The sequence below is a fragment of the Wolffia australiana genome, chromosome 12, assembly GCF_029677425.1.
Source record: "Wolffia australiana isolate 7733 chromosome 12, ASM2967742v1".
NCBI lineage: Eukaryota > Viridiplantae > Streptophyta > Magnoliopsida > Alismatales > Araceae > Wolffia > Wolffia australiana.
This window is the reverse complement of record NC_135846.1, coordinates 1,466,058-1,483,137: the sequence shown is the minus strand read 5'-3', so window position 1 is coordinate 1,483,137 and position 17,080 is coordinate 1,466,058. Positions and strand designations below refer to the sequence as shown.

The 17,080-nt window shown below is 43.4% G+C and overlaps 1 protein-coding gene across 1 annotated transcript; it reads right to left on the bottom strand.

Moving 5' to 3' along the window:
• Positions 1 to 16,162: 16,162 nt before the first annotated feature.
• LOC144710568 (receptor-like protein 39) lies at positions 16,163 to 17,011 on the bottom strand. The gene is made up of 3 exons (XM_078584379.1): positions 16,870 to 17,011; positions 16,583 to 16,826; positions 16,163 to 16,463 (listed from the first exon to the last, which is right to left on the bottom strand). Exons 1-3 carry the CDS (start codon positions 17,009 to 17,011, stop codon positions 16,163 to 16,165), a joined length of 687 nt encoding a protein of 228 aa, XP_078440505.1.
• Between the last annotated feature and the right edge of the window lie 69 nt (positions 17,012 to 17,080).

The window sequence follows — 17,080 nt, the reverse complement described above, 5'->3', positions numbered from 1 at the left end:
TCCTGTCCTCCGAACACAGCACCGCGACGCCCTCCGGTGACCCTTTCAGGTTAAATGGATACTCCTCTGTCTCTCCTCCCTCCTCATCGTAGTACCTCACCAGTGCCAGCTCTCCCGCGCCCTCTCCCCCCGGAAAGTACGCCTTTGATGGGGGACCATTGCACCGCACCGACACAAGACGAGCCTGACCACACCAAGCCGCTGCTGATGTCCGCACCCGATTCAAGTATTCGCATGACGATTTGTAAGTTTTCTTCATTATTTGATTTAGTTGTAATTTTTCTGAACAATTGATTGGGCCATTGTTTTGGGCCTCGCCCATGTTTTCGCTTTACATTTGAAATGATTGTAAAGAGGAGGACCTGCCTCACGATGGTTTCTCCTCTATGGATGATCTCTTGGCACCCATCCTCCCTATATAAGGGGATGGTATGCCTAAGGGAGGGACAGACTTGAGAAATTTCAAAATCTGAATGTTCTTGTTCCTTTCTTTCCTTTTTTGTTCTTGAGAGATATAGTTAGACATTGTAGTGTAGATCGTGGAGATCGTGTTCCATCATCGCAAGCCGTTACACGCTGAGATCCTCCGTGTCACGCTCGCCGACAATAGTTCAAGATTCGTTGTTTCTGGCGGAGTAATTTTCAAGAATTGGTCTTCTTGGTGGTTATTCATCAAGAACCACGCAAAGAAGCCTTGGAATTTGACCTCCGCCTCCATCGACATGAATCGCTGCTCGCCAACCACGCAGCCCTCAGCCTCGCCGCCCGCCTTCAACCGCGCCCAGTCCCGCCCATGCCTTCGTCCGGCTGTGCCTTTGTTCAGCCACGCTGCGCCCTGCTGCGCGCCAGGCTGATTTGCGCCCGCCGTCACACTCAGCCCCGCCTGCCTGTCTCTGTTGACCGCGCTGCCTTCGCTGCGCGCAACGCCGCCCCGCTGGCCCAGCCAACGGCGCAGCCCCAGCCGCTGGCTGCCCCAAGACGCCGCGCAGCCACGCTGCCCGTGGTTGCGCCAAGCTGTGCCCGTGGTGCCCGCACCATCGGGCGCACCCGAGTTCGCACAAACCCCGCTGCTGCGCCAACCCTGCCTGCGGCCCGCGCTAACGGCGTGCCCGCGCGCCACGTAGGCCCCGCTGCCTTTGGCTGCACTCCAGCTCTGCTTGCGCGCTCGTTGTTGGCGCCACGGCGCTGTTGTAAGATCTCGGCCGCGCCAAACGCTGATCCAACGCCGTCCGATTGCTACCAATCATATCGGTTGTCATCGACCCGCATCGCCCTCGACAGAAATCTTCAGGACGCCAATTCCAGGTTCTACCTTTGAATTCCCTTTATTCAGTATTATTACTTCTTACAGTGCCGTCTCGCTATCTTTTCCTCTACCGACCTTATTGATAAAGATTGATAGGATAACCACCATTGTCGAGAGGTAGGGATTTCTTGTGATTGACGATTAGATTGCTAGTGTCAAGGGTTTAACTCCGACAGGCCGTGAAATGCCTCTCCGTCAGATTTGCTCGTGAATTTCGAGGGTCATCTAGAGTCTACCTGAACTATTCGCCTATTCGAGAACGTATTGTATTATTCACCTTAGTCGGACCGCCCTTATTGCTCGTTAGAGTTTTCTCACATCGGATAATTCATTGGCATTAAATATCTTTGTCGAGTTTTTTGTGACGTAATACGCGCCGCCGATCCCGCTGACATCAGATACATGAGCCTTCCCTTCCCGCGCGCCCACACACCCAAACTACTACCCTCCATCCTCTTCAACATGATCGCTTCAAGGCTGGATCTTCACCCCACGAACCGACAATTGAACCGCCCGACTGCTCCCACTTCGCCTCCCACCTGTTAAGAATAGAAGGATTTATAAGAGAGAGTGAGAGTCGAGAGAGGAAGAAAGGGATAAGAACAAAATCCCGTGAACTAAATGATCAAAATGTTCAAGTATTTAAAGGGGATTAGAGGCGTGACGATTAAATGCTGCATCAGTCACTGTGCCAGCCACCATGCTGCTTGTCATGATGGCGCATGTCAGTGCAGTCGCCAGGTCGACGCTGCCGCCTTCAGTCATCTTGGGAGAGTGCGACACACACTGGAGAATGTTGTGTCTGATACTGACGAGGTGTCGCTTATCGCCGCTGGCGCCATCCGTGACGTTTCTTCTGGAAGCCTCCGTGTCTTGTCGGCGTTAAGGCTTTCTACGCCCGCACACTTCCACTTGAGTGGCCATCATTCTGTTTGACTCACCCAGCCCAGCAGCGCCATCAGCTGGCACCCGTTGCAAACCCCCAGCGAGAACGTGTCCGGCTGGCTCCGAAACTCCCTAAACTGCTTCAGCACCGCCGGGTTGAACTCGATCGACCCCGCCCACCCCTTCCCGAAGTCGAGCACATCCTCGTAGCTAACCCCCCCACGAACGCAATTCCACAGAATTTTGCGAGGGTCACGTCACCGTTGACCAGGTCAGCCATGGCGACATCCCAAGGCTCGAACCCAGTGGTAGCAAAAGCGGCGGGCATCTTCCTGTAGCTGTTGCTGTTGCTGCTGCCTCGTGCAGGATGGCCGCCTTGGGCCCGTCCTTATTGGGCCTGATCACGAGGGAGAGAGAGAGAGAAGAGGGAGACAGCAAGAAAGGACAGGGAGACAAGGGTATAGGGAGAGAGATAAAGGGAGAAGAAGAGAAGGAGACACAGAGAAAGAGAGGAGAGAGGGAGAGAGGCTGAGGAGCGAGAGGAGAGAAAGAGAGGGAAATAGAGAGGGAGTGAAGGAGAGAAAGAGATAGGGAGAGAGGGAGAGGGGGAGAAAGAGAGAAGGATAGAGAGAAATAGAGAGGAGAGGGAGGAAGAGAAGAGGGAGACAAAGAGAGAGGGAGAAAGAGAAAAAAGGCAGGAAGAGGAGAGGACGAGGAAGAGGAGAGAGACAAAGAGCGAGGGAAAGAGAGAGAGAAGAAAGAAAGAGGGGAGAGAGAGAGAGAGAGAGAAGAGAGGGAGACAAAAAGTGATAGGGAGACAAAAAGAGAGATGGAGAAAGAAGAGAGGGAGACAAAATTGAGAGGGAGAAAGAAGAGAGGAGGGAGAAAGAAGAGAGGGAGACAAAGAGAGAGTTAGAGAGAGAGAGAGAGGGAGACAAAGAGAGAGTTAGAGAGAGAAAGGAGAGGGAGGCAAACAGAGAATTATAGAGAGAGAGAGGAGAGGGAGACAAAGAGAGAGGAGATGGAGAGAAAGAGAGTGGAAGAGAGAGTGAGGAGAGGAGAGGAGGGGGATAGGTGAACAGAGCGTTGCGTCGGAGGAGAGAAAAGGACGAGAGGGAGGCACGGAGAGAGGGAGAGAGAGAGAAAAAAAGAGAGGGAGAGAGAGAGAGAGAGAGAGAGAGAAGGAGAAAGAGAAAATGAGAAGGAGAGAGAGAGAAAGAGAGAAAGAGAGAAAGAGAGATGGAGATACAGAGAAGAGGAAACAGAGAAGGAGAGAAGGATAGGAGAGAGGAAAATACAGACAGTGGACAGGAGCGGGAAAAAAAGAGCGAGAGAGGGGGAGGGACAGAAAGAGAAAGAGAGAAAGAAGAGCGAGAGAGAAAGGGACAGAAGAGAAAGAGAGGAGTAAAGAGATAGAGAGAGAAAGGGACAGAGAGAGAAAGAGAGATAAAGAGCTAGGAAGATAGGGAGGAAGTGACAGCGAGAGAAAGGGAGAAAGAAAGAGCGCGAGAGAGAGAGCGGGACAGATAGAGAAAGAGAGAAAGAAAAGCGAGAGAAAGAGAGAGAGAGAGAGACAGAAAGGGAAAGAGCGAACGGATAGAGAAATAGATGGATATACATAAATAGAGACAGAGGACAGGAGCCGGAATGAGAGCAAGAGCGAGAGAGAGAGAGAGAGAGAGGGAGAAAGAGGCAGAAACAGAGAGAGAAATAAAGAGACATAGACAAGAGTGATGAGAGACACAGAGCTAAAGAGACGGACGCAGAGAGAGAGAGAGAGAGAGAGAGAGAGAGAGAAAGAGAGACAGACAGAGAGAGAGAGAGACAGAGAACGAGAGTGAGAGAGAGAGTAATCGAGACCATTTAAAACGCATAAAGCCAACCCTTCTCAGCGGAGATGAGACTATGAAACACCACACCAAAACTTCTTACATTAACTTTAACAAATGTTTTATCAAAGATATTCAATACAGTAAGAAGAATTGAAGTACAAAGAGAAGAGTAATGCCTTTGAATTCCTGCCTGCCTCCATCTTTCCTGCAGATATCTTCGTCTTCTGCTCAGGACGTTCATTCATTGACTAATTTTTATTTGCTTTCCGACGCTTGATCGCTGGAGTTACTCGGGATGTAGATTCACCCATATCAGCTTCATTTTCTCGAGGTCCTCCGTAAAAGAATGTGCATCGGACAGAGCAGCGACACACTCATCCCTAACTTCGGTGCGCGCGCTTCTCATTCTTTGCCTTTCCAAGTTTGATCTCACTATGGAGAAATAATTATCAAGTTCTCGCAGTTGGCATTGTAGGAATGTATTTCGCTTCAGTTTCTCCCTCTCCTCCTTCGTGTGGCATCTCAGGTGCCCGCGCAATCCCATCACGCTCTTGAAAGACTTGGTGCAAATTCCGCAGCTCTGTGCTTTATCCATTGCACCTTCGAGAAAGAAAATCTGTTAGTCTGTGAGTACAGCCGATGTTCTTTGTCGACTGATTTAATCGCTATATATAGCGCAACGGAAGGGCTTGCGTCTCGGTAGAAAAGCGTTTGATTTTTACCCGATGTTCTCTCTCCGCCTTTGGATTGCTCGTAATCAATGGCTATCCTCGGACTTAACGCACCCCCGAGGATTGCAACGACCAATTCAGAAATGGTGTGTAGATAAATGGAAATATTTGGCATTAAGATGGAGACTTCGATAGAATAAGCATGCGTGACGGAGAGCGAGCGAGCGAGCGTGGTAGAGAGAGAGAGAGAGAGAGAAAGAGAAAGAGAGAGATAGAGAGAGAGAGAGAGAGAGAGAGAGAGACGGAGAGCGAAGGAATGAGGGAAGGAGAAATAGAGAGAGAGATAGAGGGAGAGATAGATACAGAGAAATAGATAGAGACAGAGAGAGAGATAAAGGGAGAGAGAACGAAACAGAGATAGCGAGTGAGCAAGGTTGATCCACATGAGTAAAAAAGAAATAAAAACCAGATAAAGAGCGAGAGATACACACATATAGAAGAAGTGTTAAAACACAGATAGATAAAGAGAAAGAAAGACAGAGAGAGAAAATTTTGATGGTCTACATGTCCTTGGGAATGAATTTTTAGGTGTATAAAAGCCCCTTGTTCTGCTTCACTCCCTCAAATCTTGAATAGGCATCAACTGCCTATAGTTTATCGGAGGTTAACTCTTATGTAACTACACTAACATTTTGAGATTACGAGGTGGATTTATATGGAAAACGGGAACAGACCTGAGTGGCGATTCGAACGATGATTTTGGCTTCGATTCCTCCTGCCTCGCATGCTTGGCAGAAGAATTCTTCAATGGACTATCTCTTTCCCTTTCTGTTTTCTTCCAGGCTCATTCACCGTTGGAAGGTTTGAACCAATGCCTCTATCATTTTTGTGTTTTTTGGAACTTGCAAACCAGTTCTGACACCGATCGCGTCCATTTCTCGCAGGTTCCGGGGCGAACAATCGCAACTGCCAGATTAGGCGAAGGAGACTCCCCGCTGAGAAATCTTGAAGACAGAAGCTTGAAGAATGATAGAGACATGGAAGGGGAAGGAGATAAGGGAGCACCAAGAAGTAGTTAGAGTCGTTGTATTCTGCAAGATTCAATGTATGAACTCGTTTGTATTTGTAGATAATAAGAATATACAAAACGGTTAGTTTCTATAGTATCAACCGATCTAATCTTTAAAATTATAATTGTGTATCTTCACTTAATCATTACTGCTATATTTATCCTGTCTTCGTTTAATCCTGGCCGTCTAATTCTCATAGAGAGTGTAGGGTACATGTCAGAATTTTATTAGTCTATAGCTATAGTAGTTCCTTGCCGTTGATGACATAGGTTATGTGGTCATGGCTAAATATTGAATTTTTCATTACCCTCTGCCTGTTTCTGATCCAGCTAAAGAGTCGAAGACTAGGAATAGCATGTGATTAGAGACTAGAAAGCACATGACTATAAACGTGTTGGTGTCTAATGATGTGCCATTTAATGGAATGGGAAACGAAAACTGGGATCAGTTTTTCTTCCACATTTTACCTAACTATGTGAAATTTATAGAAAAAATATTTTCCGATTAGTATTTGCTTTCTAATAGTTATATTCTGCAAGACGGTGAAGGAGAAGGAGATAAAAGGGCACCAAGATGTAGTTAGTGTCTTTGTATTCTGCAATATTTTATACACAAATGGGACTTTATTTTACCCATTGTTGTGAAAGTTATTCAAAACGTCTTTCTTATTTCTTTATTTCGTAATAGTTTTATTGAATGAAATGAATTATCTAGCTGACTTGTTTATCATTATTATTCTTATAATATTTTCTAGGCTAGTCTGATCAGCATTCTCCACAGCATATCTTTACCATTGATCTGAGCACGAATGGGTTGATCTCGTTGACCAAATATCCACTTTCATCTTCAGTTATAATATTCTTTAGTTTCTGTCTGATCTTTGAAATTTCTCTGTGACCAAATATCTAGTCCCTTAGTGCACAGTACTAGTAGGCAATGCTTAGCTTCTTAATGAATGATTCAAGCTCTTCCTTGATATGAATATAAATTCAGCTTGTATTGACCTATTATTCTTCTTAATTCATTTTCTCAAGTATTCCTTAACAATAATAAAAATTCACTTATGTAAACTGTCATTTATAAACGCTCACAATTTTAATTTGGTCCTTTTTTATGATTGTTCACATTTTCATTCGTTTATTAGAAATTTTCACAAAACAAATGCATATCTTGGTTAAATATATTTTAAATGCATTATAAAAATTTTCCAAGTACTTTCCTAGTTTATCATGCCTCCTTTTTTGTTACACCACGTTTAAAAATCAAATTTGTTTGTATTTTGGCACTCAAATCCATTTATTTGGAGATATTTACCTTTTTGTTAATAAGGCATCCAAATTTTGGTATGTTTGAAATGATTATATTGCCATTAACAGGAGGAACTTCCTTCAAATTGTTAACAAGTTTTGTTCTCAGTACAATCATACCAAGAAATTAAGTGGGTGGTCACCGCTTGTTGGGTGACTGTCTATTCCACTTCTAAAAATGAAAATCAGAGCAACCAATAAATATATTGTATGATATCGTAGTACCTAATCAAATAAAAATATAGCCCGAGATAGAGAATGAGAGATAGAGAACTAGTTAGAACGAGAGAGAGTAAGAGAGAAAACGAGAAAGAGAGACTAAGTTACAAAATGAGAGAGTAAGAAAGTAAGAGAGTAAGATAACTCCAAAATTTGTCAATTTTGTAACTTAAGAGAAGGAGATACGAAATTGACAGATTCTCTCCCTCTCTCTCCCTCTTTTCCTTTCTCTCTTCGCCGCTTTTTTTATTTTATCCTCTCGCTTTTCCTGTGCTTGAATCTGTCAATTTTTTGAAACATTAGCTATTTGAATTAAAATTGAGTGGGAAAAATAAAATATATTTCCAAACGTTTGCACAATTTATTTTCAACTCGCACTAGTGCAGGTATAAATGCCTCATTGAATTAAGGAAGGAAATATTTTCCTCCTTTTGAAATTATATTTTTTAAAAAATTTTAAAATTCTTGGTATTATTATAAAATAATTCAGGATTTTACCCATATCTCTGGAATTCTAAACTTTTGGAGTTATCTTTATTAATATAGTGAGAAAGCTCTTAGAAAATACGTGCACTCTTCGCTTTGGGAAGAAACTTTGACGGTAAATTTTAAGCCATTTTTCCGGCATTCTTTGAAGGCAGGTAGCTTGAATACTAGAGGAGACAACAAGGGTAAAACACTAGAATTGAGAAGAAAAATAGTTTAAAGAGGAATTAATTTTTGAAATCATCATCTATTCATCTGAAATATATTTAAGACAAAATCGCGATAGAAGAGATAGAGAGAGAGAGAGAGAGAAGGTTAGGTCATCTGCACCATTTCCATGATACCTAGAATATATAATCATGAAATGTGATGAATTAATTGAATTCATATTTTTCTGCAGCTGATATGAGGCTCTTCCCTTCACTTCAAGAAAAGGATAAAATGGCTACTAATGTCATCAGCAATCTCAACTCTTGTGCTGAGCTGTGTTGCTATAAAAGGAAACGCTGATGGGGTAAATTAGGCATTTGAATATCATACATATCGCATAGAAAAATTGGGTTTGCAAATTTTTAGACGAGATTACTAGATCAAGATGAGGCATAAAATATGGAATGAGATAATACAAATCTATCGCTTCGACTAAAAATGTTAAATTTAGTGGCACGATGAAAATTTCTTTAATTGAATATTAAACAAATTTTTCACACCTTGATAATTAAAGGTAAAAATTTCAACTCATCCTAAAGAATGTGAATAAGCTCAAACCATCTCATCCTAGAGGGAGTAAGCTTTTGAATTGGCTTCATACTGAGTATAATCATAATGTGCATATTAATCCAGAGTCCCGCCGATGCTTATTTGGACAACCACTACTACAATATCACCATGGGGGTCCACTAGCCAAACACCAAAACACATGAGGGTCTTCAAAAGTGCTCTGCCACAAAAGAAATGTTAAAGCAGCACATCTCTCTATCATATTTGTAACGAGTATTATTGAGACAAATATTGGGTATTTTAATTTAGATTCCTGCATTAAAAGAGAGAGGTAGAGAGAGAGATAGATATAAAGAGAGAGAGAGAGAGAGACACATATACAGATAGATAAAGAGAGAGGAATATATAAAGGAGAGAGAGAGAGAGAGAGAGCGCGATAGAAACATAGATAGATAAAGAGAGCGAGAGATCGAGAGAGAGACAGAGAGAGAGAGGGCGAGAGAAACATATATAGATAAAGAGAGCGAGAGTGATTGTACAAGATAGATATATTTATGTATATATGTATTTATATGTGTGTGTGAGAGAAAGAAGTACATATACAGATAGATAGAGAGAAGTAAAGACAGTGAGAGAATTTTGATAGTCGATTTGTCCGGGGGAATGCATTTACGTATATAAAAGCTCCTTGTTGTGCTGTACATTCTCTCCAATTTTGAAAAGACATCCATTCTTATGTGTCCTGGCATCAACTGCCTAGACGTTATCGAAGGGAAGGCAAATATTACAGTGACCGGTCCCAAAACACCAGGGTGAACCAAGGGCTCTATCATTTTGTCTTGTGGTTTTTGGAACTTGCAGACCAATCCCGGTTCCCATCGTGTCCATTTTCCACAGGCTTCATGAGAACAATCCCAAATTTAGGTTAAGAGGAGACTCTTCTGAGAAATCTTGAAGATAGTGACAAGAAGAATGAAGATAGGGAAGGTGGAGGAGATAAGAGAGCGCCAAGAAATAGTTAGAGTCCTTGTACTAGGAAGATTTCATGGAAAAAATTCGCTTGTATTCAGAGACACAAAGAAGCACGAACGGTTAGTTACTATAGTGTGACCATTGTAATTTCTTATCTAGACGGGATGATTACTGCTAAATTTATCCTGTAACTTTTAACCGTGAACCGCCTATCTGTAGTCCTATATTGAATCCTGGGTGTCTAGTTCTCATTGGGAATATTGGGTAATTGTCAGGTTTTTACTTTTCTATAGGTATAGTAGTTCTTATTGGTTGATGACATAGGTGATGTCGCCATGTTCATTTAACTGAATTCTTCATTCCTTCTGCCTGATTCTGATCCAACTGAATAGTCAAGAAGAGGAATAGCATATGATTAGAGACTGGGAAGCACATAAATAGAAACTCATTGGTGTCTAATGGTGTGTCCAATGAATGGAATGGGGAGCAAAAGCTGGGACCGTGAGTCTGCTTGCTTTTCCCTAACGTTGTGAATTTTATTCAAAATGTCTTTCGCTTTGTTTTTGGTAAATAGTTTATTTCATGAAATGAAATTCTTTACTCTGAATTTTGTATTTTTATTCTTATAGGATTTTATGTTTCATGCTAGTCTGATCAGCATTCTCCACCACATATCTTTACCATTTATCAAAACGCCCATGTGTGGATCTCGCGAACAAAATATCATTTTTCATTCACAAGATTCTATAATTTTTCTGATCTTGAAAATATTTGTGTGACCAAAGATCTAGTCCCTTAGTGCACAGTACTCACAGCCAATTCTTAGCTACATAATGAATGATTCAACCTCTTCCGTAGTATGGATGTCAATTCAGCTTGTATTGACCTATTATTCTTGCTTATTTATCTGAATTCATATTGTCAAGTATTCCCAAAAATTACTAAAAACATTAAATTATGTAAAAGGTCATTTATGCATGCTTTGAAAATTAATTTGATCCAAGTTTTATATCTTTTCATATTTGAATTCATTTATTTAGAAACTTCTCACAAAAATAAATGCGTACCTTTATTAAATATATTTTAAAGAAATTATATAATGTTTCCAAATAATTTTATAGTTTATCGTGCCTTTATTCCGTTACACCTTGGTTATAAATCTTATGTGTTTGTATTTTGGCATTCAAAACTATTTATTTGAACAAGTTTCCTTTTTATATTAATAAGGCATCTAAAGTTTGTCTTTTCCAAGTGATCATATTGCCATTAACAAGAGGGAAGTTCCTACAAATTTTTCAAAAAATATTTTTCTCAGCACAATCATAGCAACCAATAGACAGGAGTGGTCACTGTTTCTGGGGGACTGTCCATTCCAGTTCTCAAAAATAAAAGTCACAGACTCATAGCAACCAATCAATATATTGTGAGATATGGTTATATCTACTCAAATAAGTGGACCCATAGATAGAACGAGAGAGAGAACGAAAGACAATGAGAGAAAGAGATAGAGGCTGATTGAGGAAGGCATGGAGATACGGAGAGGAGAGAGAGAGAGAAAGGGTGAAGCGACTGAGAGAGAGGGAAAGAAGGAGAGATGGAGAGACGGAGGGGGAGAGAGAGAGTTAGAGAGGAAGAGAAACAGATGGAAAGAGGGAGAAAATGAGACAGGGGAAGAGGGAGTGAAGGAGAGAAGGAGATAGAAATCGAGAGAAGGACAGATGGTGAGATAAAGAGAGAGGGAGAGAGGGAAAGAGGGAGAAGGGGAGAGGGAGAGAGAGAGGAGAGGGAGAGAGCCAGAGTGGGGGAGAGAGAGGGGGGAGAGAGAGAAGGAGAGAGGGAGAGAGAGAGAGAGGGAGAGGGGGAGAGGAAGATAGAGGAGTGGGAGAAATGCATAGTGGTAGAGAGAGGGAGGAGATGGAGAAAGAGAGGAGCAGATGGAGAGAGAGACGAGAGGGAGAGAGAATGAAATAAGAGGGAGATAGGGAAAGAGAGAAAGCGAGAAGAAGAAAAAGAGAGAAAGAGAGAGAGAGGGAGAGAGGGAGAGAGGCTCAGTGAGAGGAGAGAAGGAGAGGGAAAGAGAGAGAGAGAGAGAGAGAGAGAGGAAGAGATAAGGGGGAGAAAGAGAGAGGTGGAGGGGAGAGGGAGAGGGGTAGAGCGAGGGGAGATACACACAAAGCGGGAGCGAGAAGCAGAGGAGGAGAAGGGGGGGGGAGAGGGGGACAGCAAGAAAAGAGAAGGAGACAGGGGATAGGGTGGAAGACAGGGGGATAGGGTAAACAGAGAAAGAGAGAAGAGAGGGAGAGAGCATAAGGGGAAATGGAGACAATGGGATAGGGAGAGAGATAAAGAGAGATGAAGAGAAGGAGACACAGAGAAATAGAGGGGAGAGGGAGGGAGGCTGAGGAGCAAGAGGAGAGAAAGAGAGGGAGTGAAGGAGAGAATACCCTAGAGGAAGAGAAAGAGAGAGGGAGAGAGGGAGAGGGAGAGAAAGAGAAGATGGAGACAAAGAGAGAGAGAGAAAGAGAGAAAAGCGAACAAGAGGAGAGGGAGAGAAAGAGGAGAGAGAGAGAGAGACAAAGAGAGAGGGAAAAAGAGAGAGAGAGAAAAGGGAGAAAGAGGAGAGAGAGAGAGAGAAAGAAGATAGGGAGAAAGAGGAGAGGGAGACAAAAAGAGAGAGGAAAAAAAGGAGAGGGAGACAAATAGAGAGTTAGAGGGAGAGTGGAGAGGGAGTGTTGGAGTTTCTCCGCCCCCCCCCCATTACGAGAATGTGGAGGGGGAGGGTGTGGGTGGTGTTGATTGGTCAAGCCCCACAAAGGAGGGGATATGAAAGGGTGAACCCTACCTCTTGTCTCTTTGTGGGGAAGATGAAAAGGCTTGTTTTGGGGAATATGAAAAGGCTCATGGCTTTTCATATTCCATACCTTTCACATTCCCTGAACATGTAATTGGCCCCCTATATATAGAGGGCAAACCTGTTCTCAAAGGCAATGCATATGAGTTTTCTGTTCATTCTTCTTGTCTCTCCCTCTCTTCTCCTCTCTCTCTCCCTTGGTTTGTCTTCATCACTCCTTGTTGGTCACTCCCTTGGCTTGGGAGTAGAAGGAGTTGCTATGCTGCACCACACGAGAAGCCAGTGCCTTGCACCGAGAGCCTTGGATGTTGACAGCACGTCATGACATAAAGTGGTTCTTGTTATCTGTCTCTATACACCGACACATTTATCTCATCTGACTTGATTTTGCATTTCTAATGTAGCATCTTGGGTCGTTGTTTTCAACGAGTTTCAACAGGGAGACAAAGAGAGAGTTAGAGAGAGAGAGGCGATGGAGAGAAAGAGAGACGAAGAGATAGAGGAGATGGAGAGAAAGAGAGAGGAAGAGAAAGAAATGAGAGGAGAGGGAGAGTTGAACAGAGCGTTACCTAGGAGGCAGAGAGAAAAAGAGGAGAGGGAGACACATGAGAGGGAAAGAAAGAGAAAAAAAGAGAAGGAGAGAGAGAGAAAGCAAGAAGGAGTGAGAGAAATTGAGACGAAGAGAAAGAGAGAAAGAGAGAAGGATATACAGAAAAGAGGAAACAGAGAAGGAGAGAAGGATAGGAAAGAGGAAGATATAGACAGAGGACAGGAGCGAGAAAGAAAAAGCGAGTGAGAGGGAGAGACAGACACAGAAAGAGCGAGAGACAAAGAGCGCGCGAGAGAGAGAGAGAGAGAGAGAGAAAGGGACAGAAGAGAAAGAGAGGAGGAAAGAAATAGAGAGCGAAAGGGACAGAGAGAAAGAGAGAGAAAGAGCTCGAAGATAGAGAGGAAGTGACAGAGAGAGAAAGGAGAAAAAGAGCGAGAGAGAGAGAGCGAAGGGACATAGAGAAAGAGAGAAAGAAAGTGTGAGAGAAAGAGAGAGAGAGGAAGGGACAGAAAGAGAAAGAGCGAACGGGATAGACAAATAGATTGAGACACGGAGAGAATGAGAGCGAGAGCAAGACAGAGAGAGAGAGAGAGAGAGAGAGAAAGAGCTCTCGGTTAGAGAAAACCCTGACTGCAGTTCTGAGTTTGCACCTTGCTGTCCAAGATCAAGCAAAGGAATGAGATAGGACAGCAAGCGACAGAGAGGAGAAAGAGACAGAGACAGAGAGAGAAAGAAAGAGAGAGAGAGAGGAGGGAGGAGAGAGAGAGAGCGAGAGAGAGAGAGAGAGACAGAGGCAGACAGAAAGAGAGAGAGAGAAAGAGAGAGAGAGAGAGGAAGAAAAAAAGACAGACCGAGAGAGAGAGAGAGAGAGAGACAAAAGAGAGAGAGAGAGACAAAAGAGAGAGAGAGAGAGAGAAAGAGAGAGAGAGAGAGAGAGAGAGAGATTGAGACCATTTAAACGCATAAAGCCAACTCTAGTCTACTGAGATGAGACTATACAAAACCACATCATCTCTTCTTACGTAAATTTTAACATATGTTTTATCAATGATATTCAATACAGTAAGAAGAATTGAAGTACAAAGAGAAGAGCAATGCCTTTGAGTTCTTGCCCGACTCCTTTCCCTGCAAATATCCTCGTCGTCTGCTTAGGGACGTTCATTCACTGCCTAATTTTTATTTGCTTTCCGGCGCTTGGTCTCTAGAGTTACTCGGGACGTAGACTGGCCCATATCATGTCTATTTTCTCCAGTTCCCTCTGTAAAAGAATATGCATCGGACAGAGCAGCGATACATTCATCCCTAACTTCGTTGCGCGGGCTTCTCATTCTTTGCCTTTCCAAGTCTGATTTTACCAAGAAGAAATAATGATCAAGTTCTCGCAGTTGGCGTTCTATCAATGTATCTCTCTTCAGTTTCTCCCTCTCCATCTTCGTGTGGCATCTCATGTGCCCGCGCAAGCCCATCGCGCTCTTGAAACTCTTGGCGCAAATTCCGCAGCTCTATGGTTTCTCCATTCCACCTTAGAGAAAAAAATAACTTAGTATGTGAGTACAGCCGATGTTCTTTGTCGACTGATTTAATAGCTATATGTAGCGCAACGGAAGAGCTTGTGTCTCGGTAGAAAAGCGTTTAGTTTTTACTCCGATGTTCTCTCTCCGCCTTTGGATTGCTCGTAATCAGTGGCTATCCAAGGACTTAACGCAACCCCGCAGATTCCAGCGACCAATTCAGAAACGGTGTATTGATAAGTGGAAATATTTGGCATTAAGATAGAGAGTTAGATAGAATAAGCATGCGTGCAGGGGAGCGAGCGAGCGAGGTAGAGAGAGAGAGAGAGAGAGAGAGAGAGAGAGAGGGTGAGAGTGAGCGAGCGAGATGGAGAGTGAACGAACGAGGGAAAGAGAAATAGAGAGAGAGAGAGAGAGAGAGGGAGAGAGAACGATACAGAGATAGCCAGTGAGCAAGGTTGATACAGATGGATAAAAGAGAAATAAAAAACAGATAAAGAGCGAGAGATACACACATATAGAAGAAAAATTCGAATACAGATAGGTAGAGAGAAAGAAAGACAGAGAGAAAATTTTGATGCTCTACATTTCCGTGGGCATGAATTTTTAGGTATATAACAGCTCTATGTTGTTCTGCTTCACTCCCTCAAATCTTGAATGGGCGTCAACTGCCTATAGTTTATCGGAGGTTAACTCTTATGTAACTACACTAACATTTTGAGATTACGAGGTGGATTTATATCAGATACCTCCTATGGAAACCGGAAACCGACCTGAGTGGTGCCTCGCATGCTTGTCAGAAGAACTCTCCGATGGGCTATATCTTTTTCCTTTCTCTTTTCTTCCAAGCTCATTTGTTGGTGGAAAGCTTCAACCAATGCCTCTATCATTTTTTTGTGTTTTTTGAAACTTGCAAACCAGTTTCTGATCCGATCGCGTCCATTTTTTTGTGTTTTTTGGAACGAACAATCCCAAATGCTAGATTAGGCGAAGGAGACTCCCCTCTGAGAAATCCTGAAGACAGTAGCTTGAAGAATGATAGAGACATGGAAGGGGAAGGAGATAAGGAGCACCAAGAAGTAGTTAGACTCGTTGTATTCTGCAAGATTTAATGTATAAACTCATTTGTATTTGTAGAGAACAAGAAAATACATAACGGTTAGTTTCTTTCGTATGAACCGATCTAATCGATAAAATTATAATTGCTTATCTGGACTGAATCACTACTGCTATATTTATCATGTCTATGTTTAATCCTTGCCGTATGTTCATCATAGAGAGTGTAGCATACATGTCAGGTTTTTATTAGTCTATAGTTATAGTAGTTCCTATTGGTTGATAACATAGGTGATGTTGCCATGGGTATATATTGAATTCTTCATTACCCCTGCCTGGTTCTGATCCGCTAAACAGTTGAAGACTAGGAATAGACATGGTCATTCTGTTCTGTCTGCTTAAAACAAACAAAAAATTCGCACAAACAAACCGCACAAGGGTCTGTTCGATATCCTATTATCTATATATGCGAATATTAAAACAGATGTTCGAACATTTCGCACAATTAGCACAAATTCGCACAATCCGAGCAATTCGCACAAACTGAACAAATTCGCACAACCCGAACAAGGAATCTCCCTTCAGCCCGCTGCTGTGAAGATCGAGTCTTTGGAGGTTCTTCAGGTCTCGGATGGCGGCCGGAATCTCCCGAAGAGGAGATTATCGCTGTCTTCGATGGAGACGAGAGAGGCAGACGAGGAGATAGGCGCTGGCAGCTCCCAAGAACTAATTCCCGCTGATAGAGAGCTGTGACAGAGCTTTCCTGCCCAATCCCTTCTCCGATTTCTCCGAGAAGTTGTTCATGGCGAGATTGATGATGTTCACTCTGGGTAGAGCCCAGATTCTCAGAGGAATCTCCACGGAGAGCAGATTCTTGCTAACTCGGAATCTGATCAGAGATTCGCAGAAGCCGTAGCTCACGGGAATCTCCCCGGAGAATCTGTTCTCCAGCATGAAAAGCCTGGTCATGGCGCTGTTCTTGCACATCTGCGGAGGAATTGGCCCGGAGAGAAGGTTCGTGGAGACGCTAATGAAGTCGAAATCCACCACTTGCCCAGATCAGAAGGGAGAGCTACGGTGAGTTGATTACTGTAGAGAGAGAGGTTGACGAGGTTGCGGAAGTTGCCAAGCTCGGGGGGGACTTGCCTGTAGAAGTTGTTCTGGAAGAGCTGAAGCCAGACGAGCTTGGTCAAGTATCTGATCTTGGAGAGATCGCCTTGGAGATTGTTCATGGAGGCGCCCAAGTAGACGAGATTCAAGAGCTTGCCGAAGCCGGGGGGAAGCATTCCCGTGAGAGAGTTTTTGTACAGCTCCAGCTGCCATAGCTTCTCAAGATTGCTGATTTCTCGCGGGATCTCATCGTGGAGAAGATTATCCGCAAGCTCCAAGGCTCTCCAGAACCGTCAGATTCCCGATCCACGGCAGGATTGTACCCTGGATTCCGCAGTTGGAGAGGTAGAGAGACTTGAGCTTCGTCATGGTTGAGAGCTCCTCAGGGAAGGAGAGGGTGGGGTTGAACGGGTTGTCCCCAGGCCGAGAGAAGACAACGACGGCAGGGAAAGCAGAAATCGCCATGGAAAATCACCCGTAAACGCGTTATCGGAGAGATTCAAAGCTTGTAATTTCTTTAGAGAAGAGAGGTCG

Excerpts from the sequence above, each read along its gene's own strand:
- LOC144710568 (XM_078584379.1), bottom strand. The coding sequence starts at position 17,011 with ATGGCGATTTCTGCTTTCCCTGCCGTCGTTGTCTTCTCTCGGCCTGGG. Across the intron at positions 16,827-16,869 it reads CTCCAACTGCGGAATCCAGG|CCTTGGAGCTTGCGGATAAT; the intron begins GTACAATCCTGC and ends GGTTCTGGAGAG. Across the intron at positions 16,464-16,582 it reads TTCCAGAACAACTTCTACAG|CGTCTCCACGAACCTTCTCT; the intron begins GCAAGTCCCCCC and ends CGACTTCATTAG.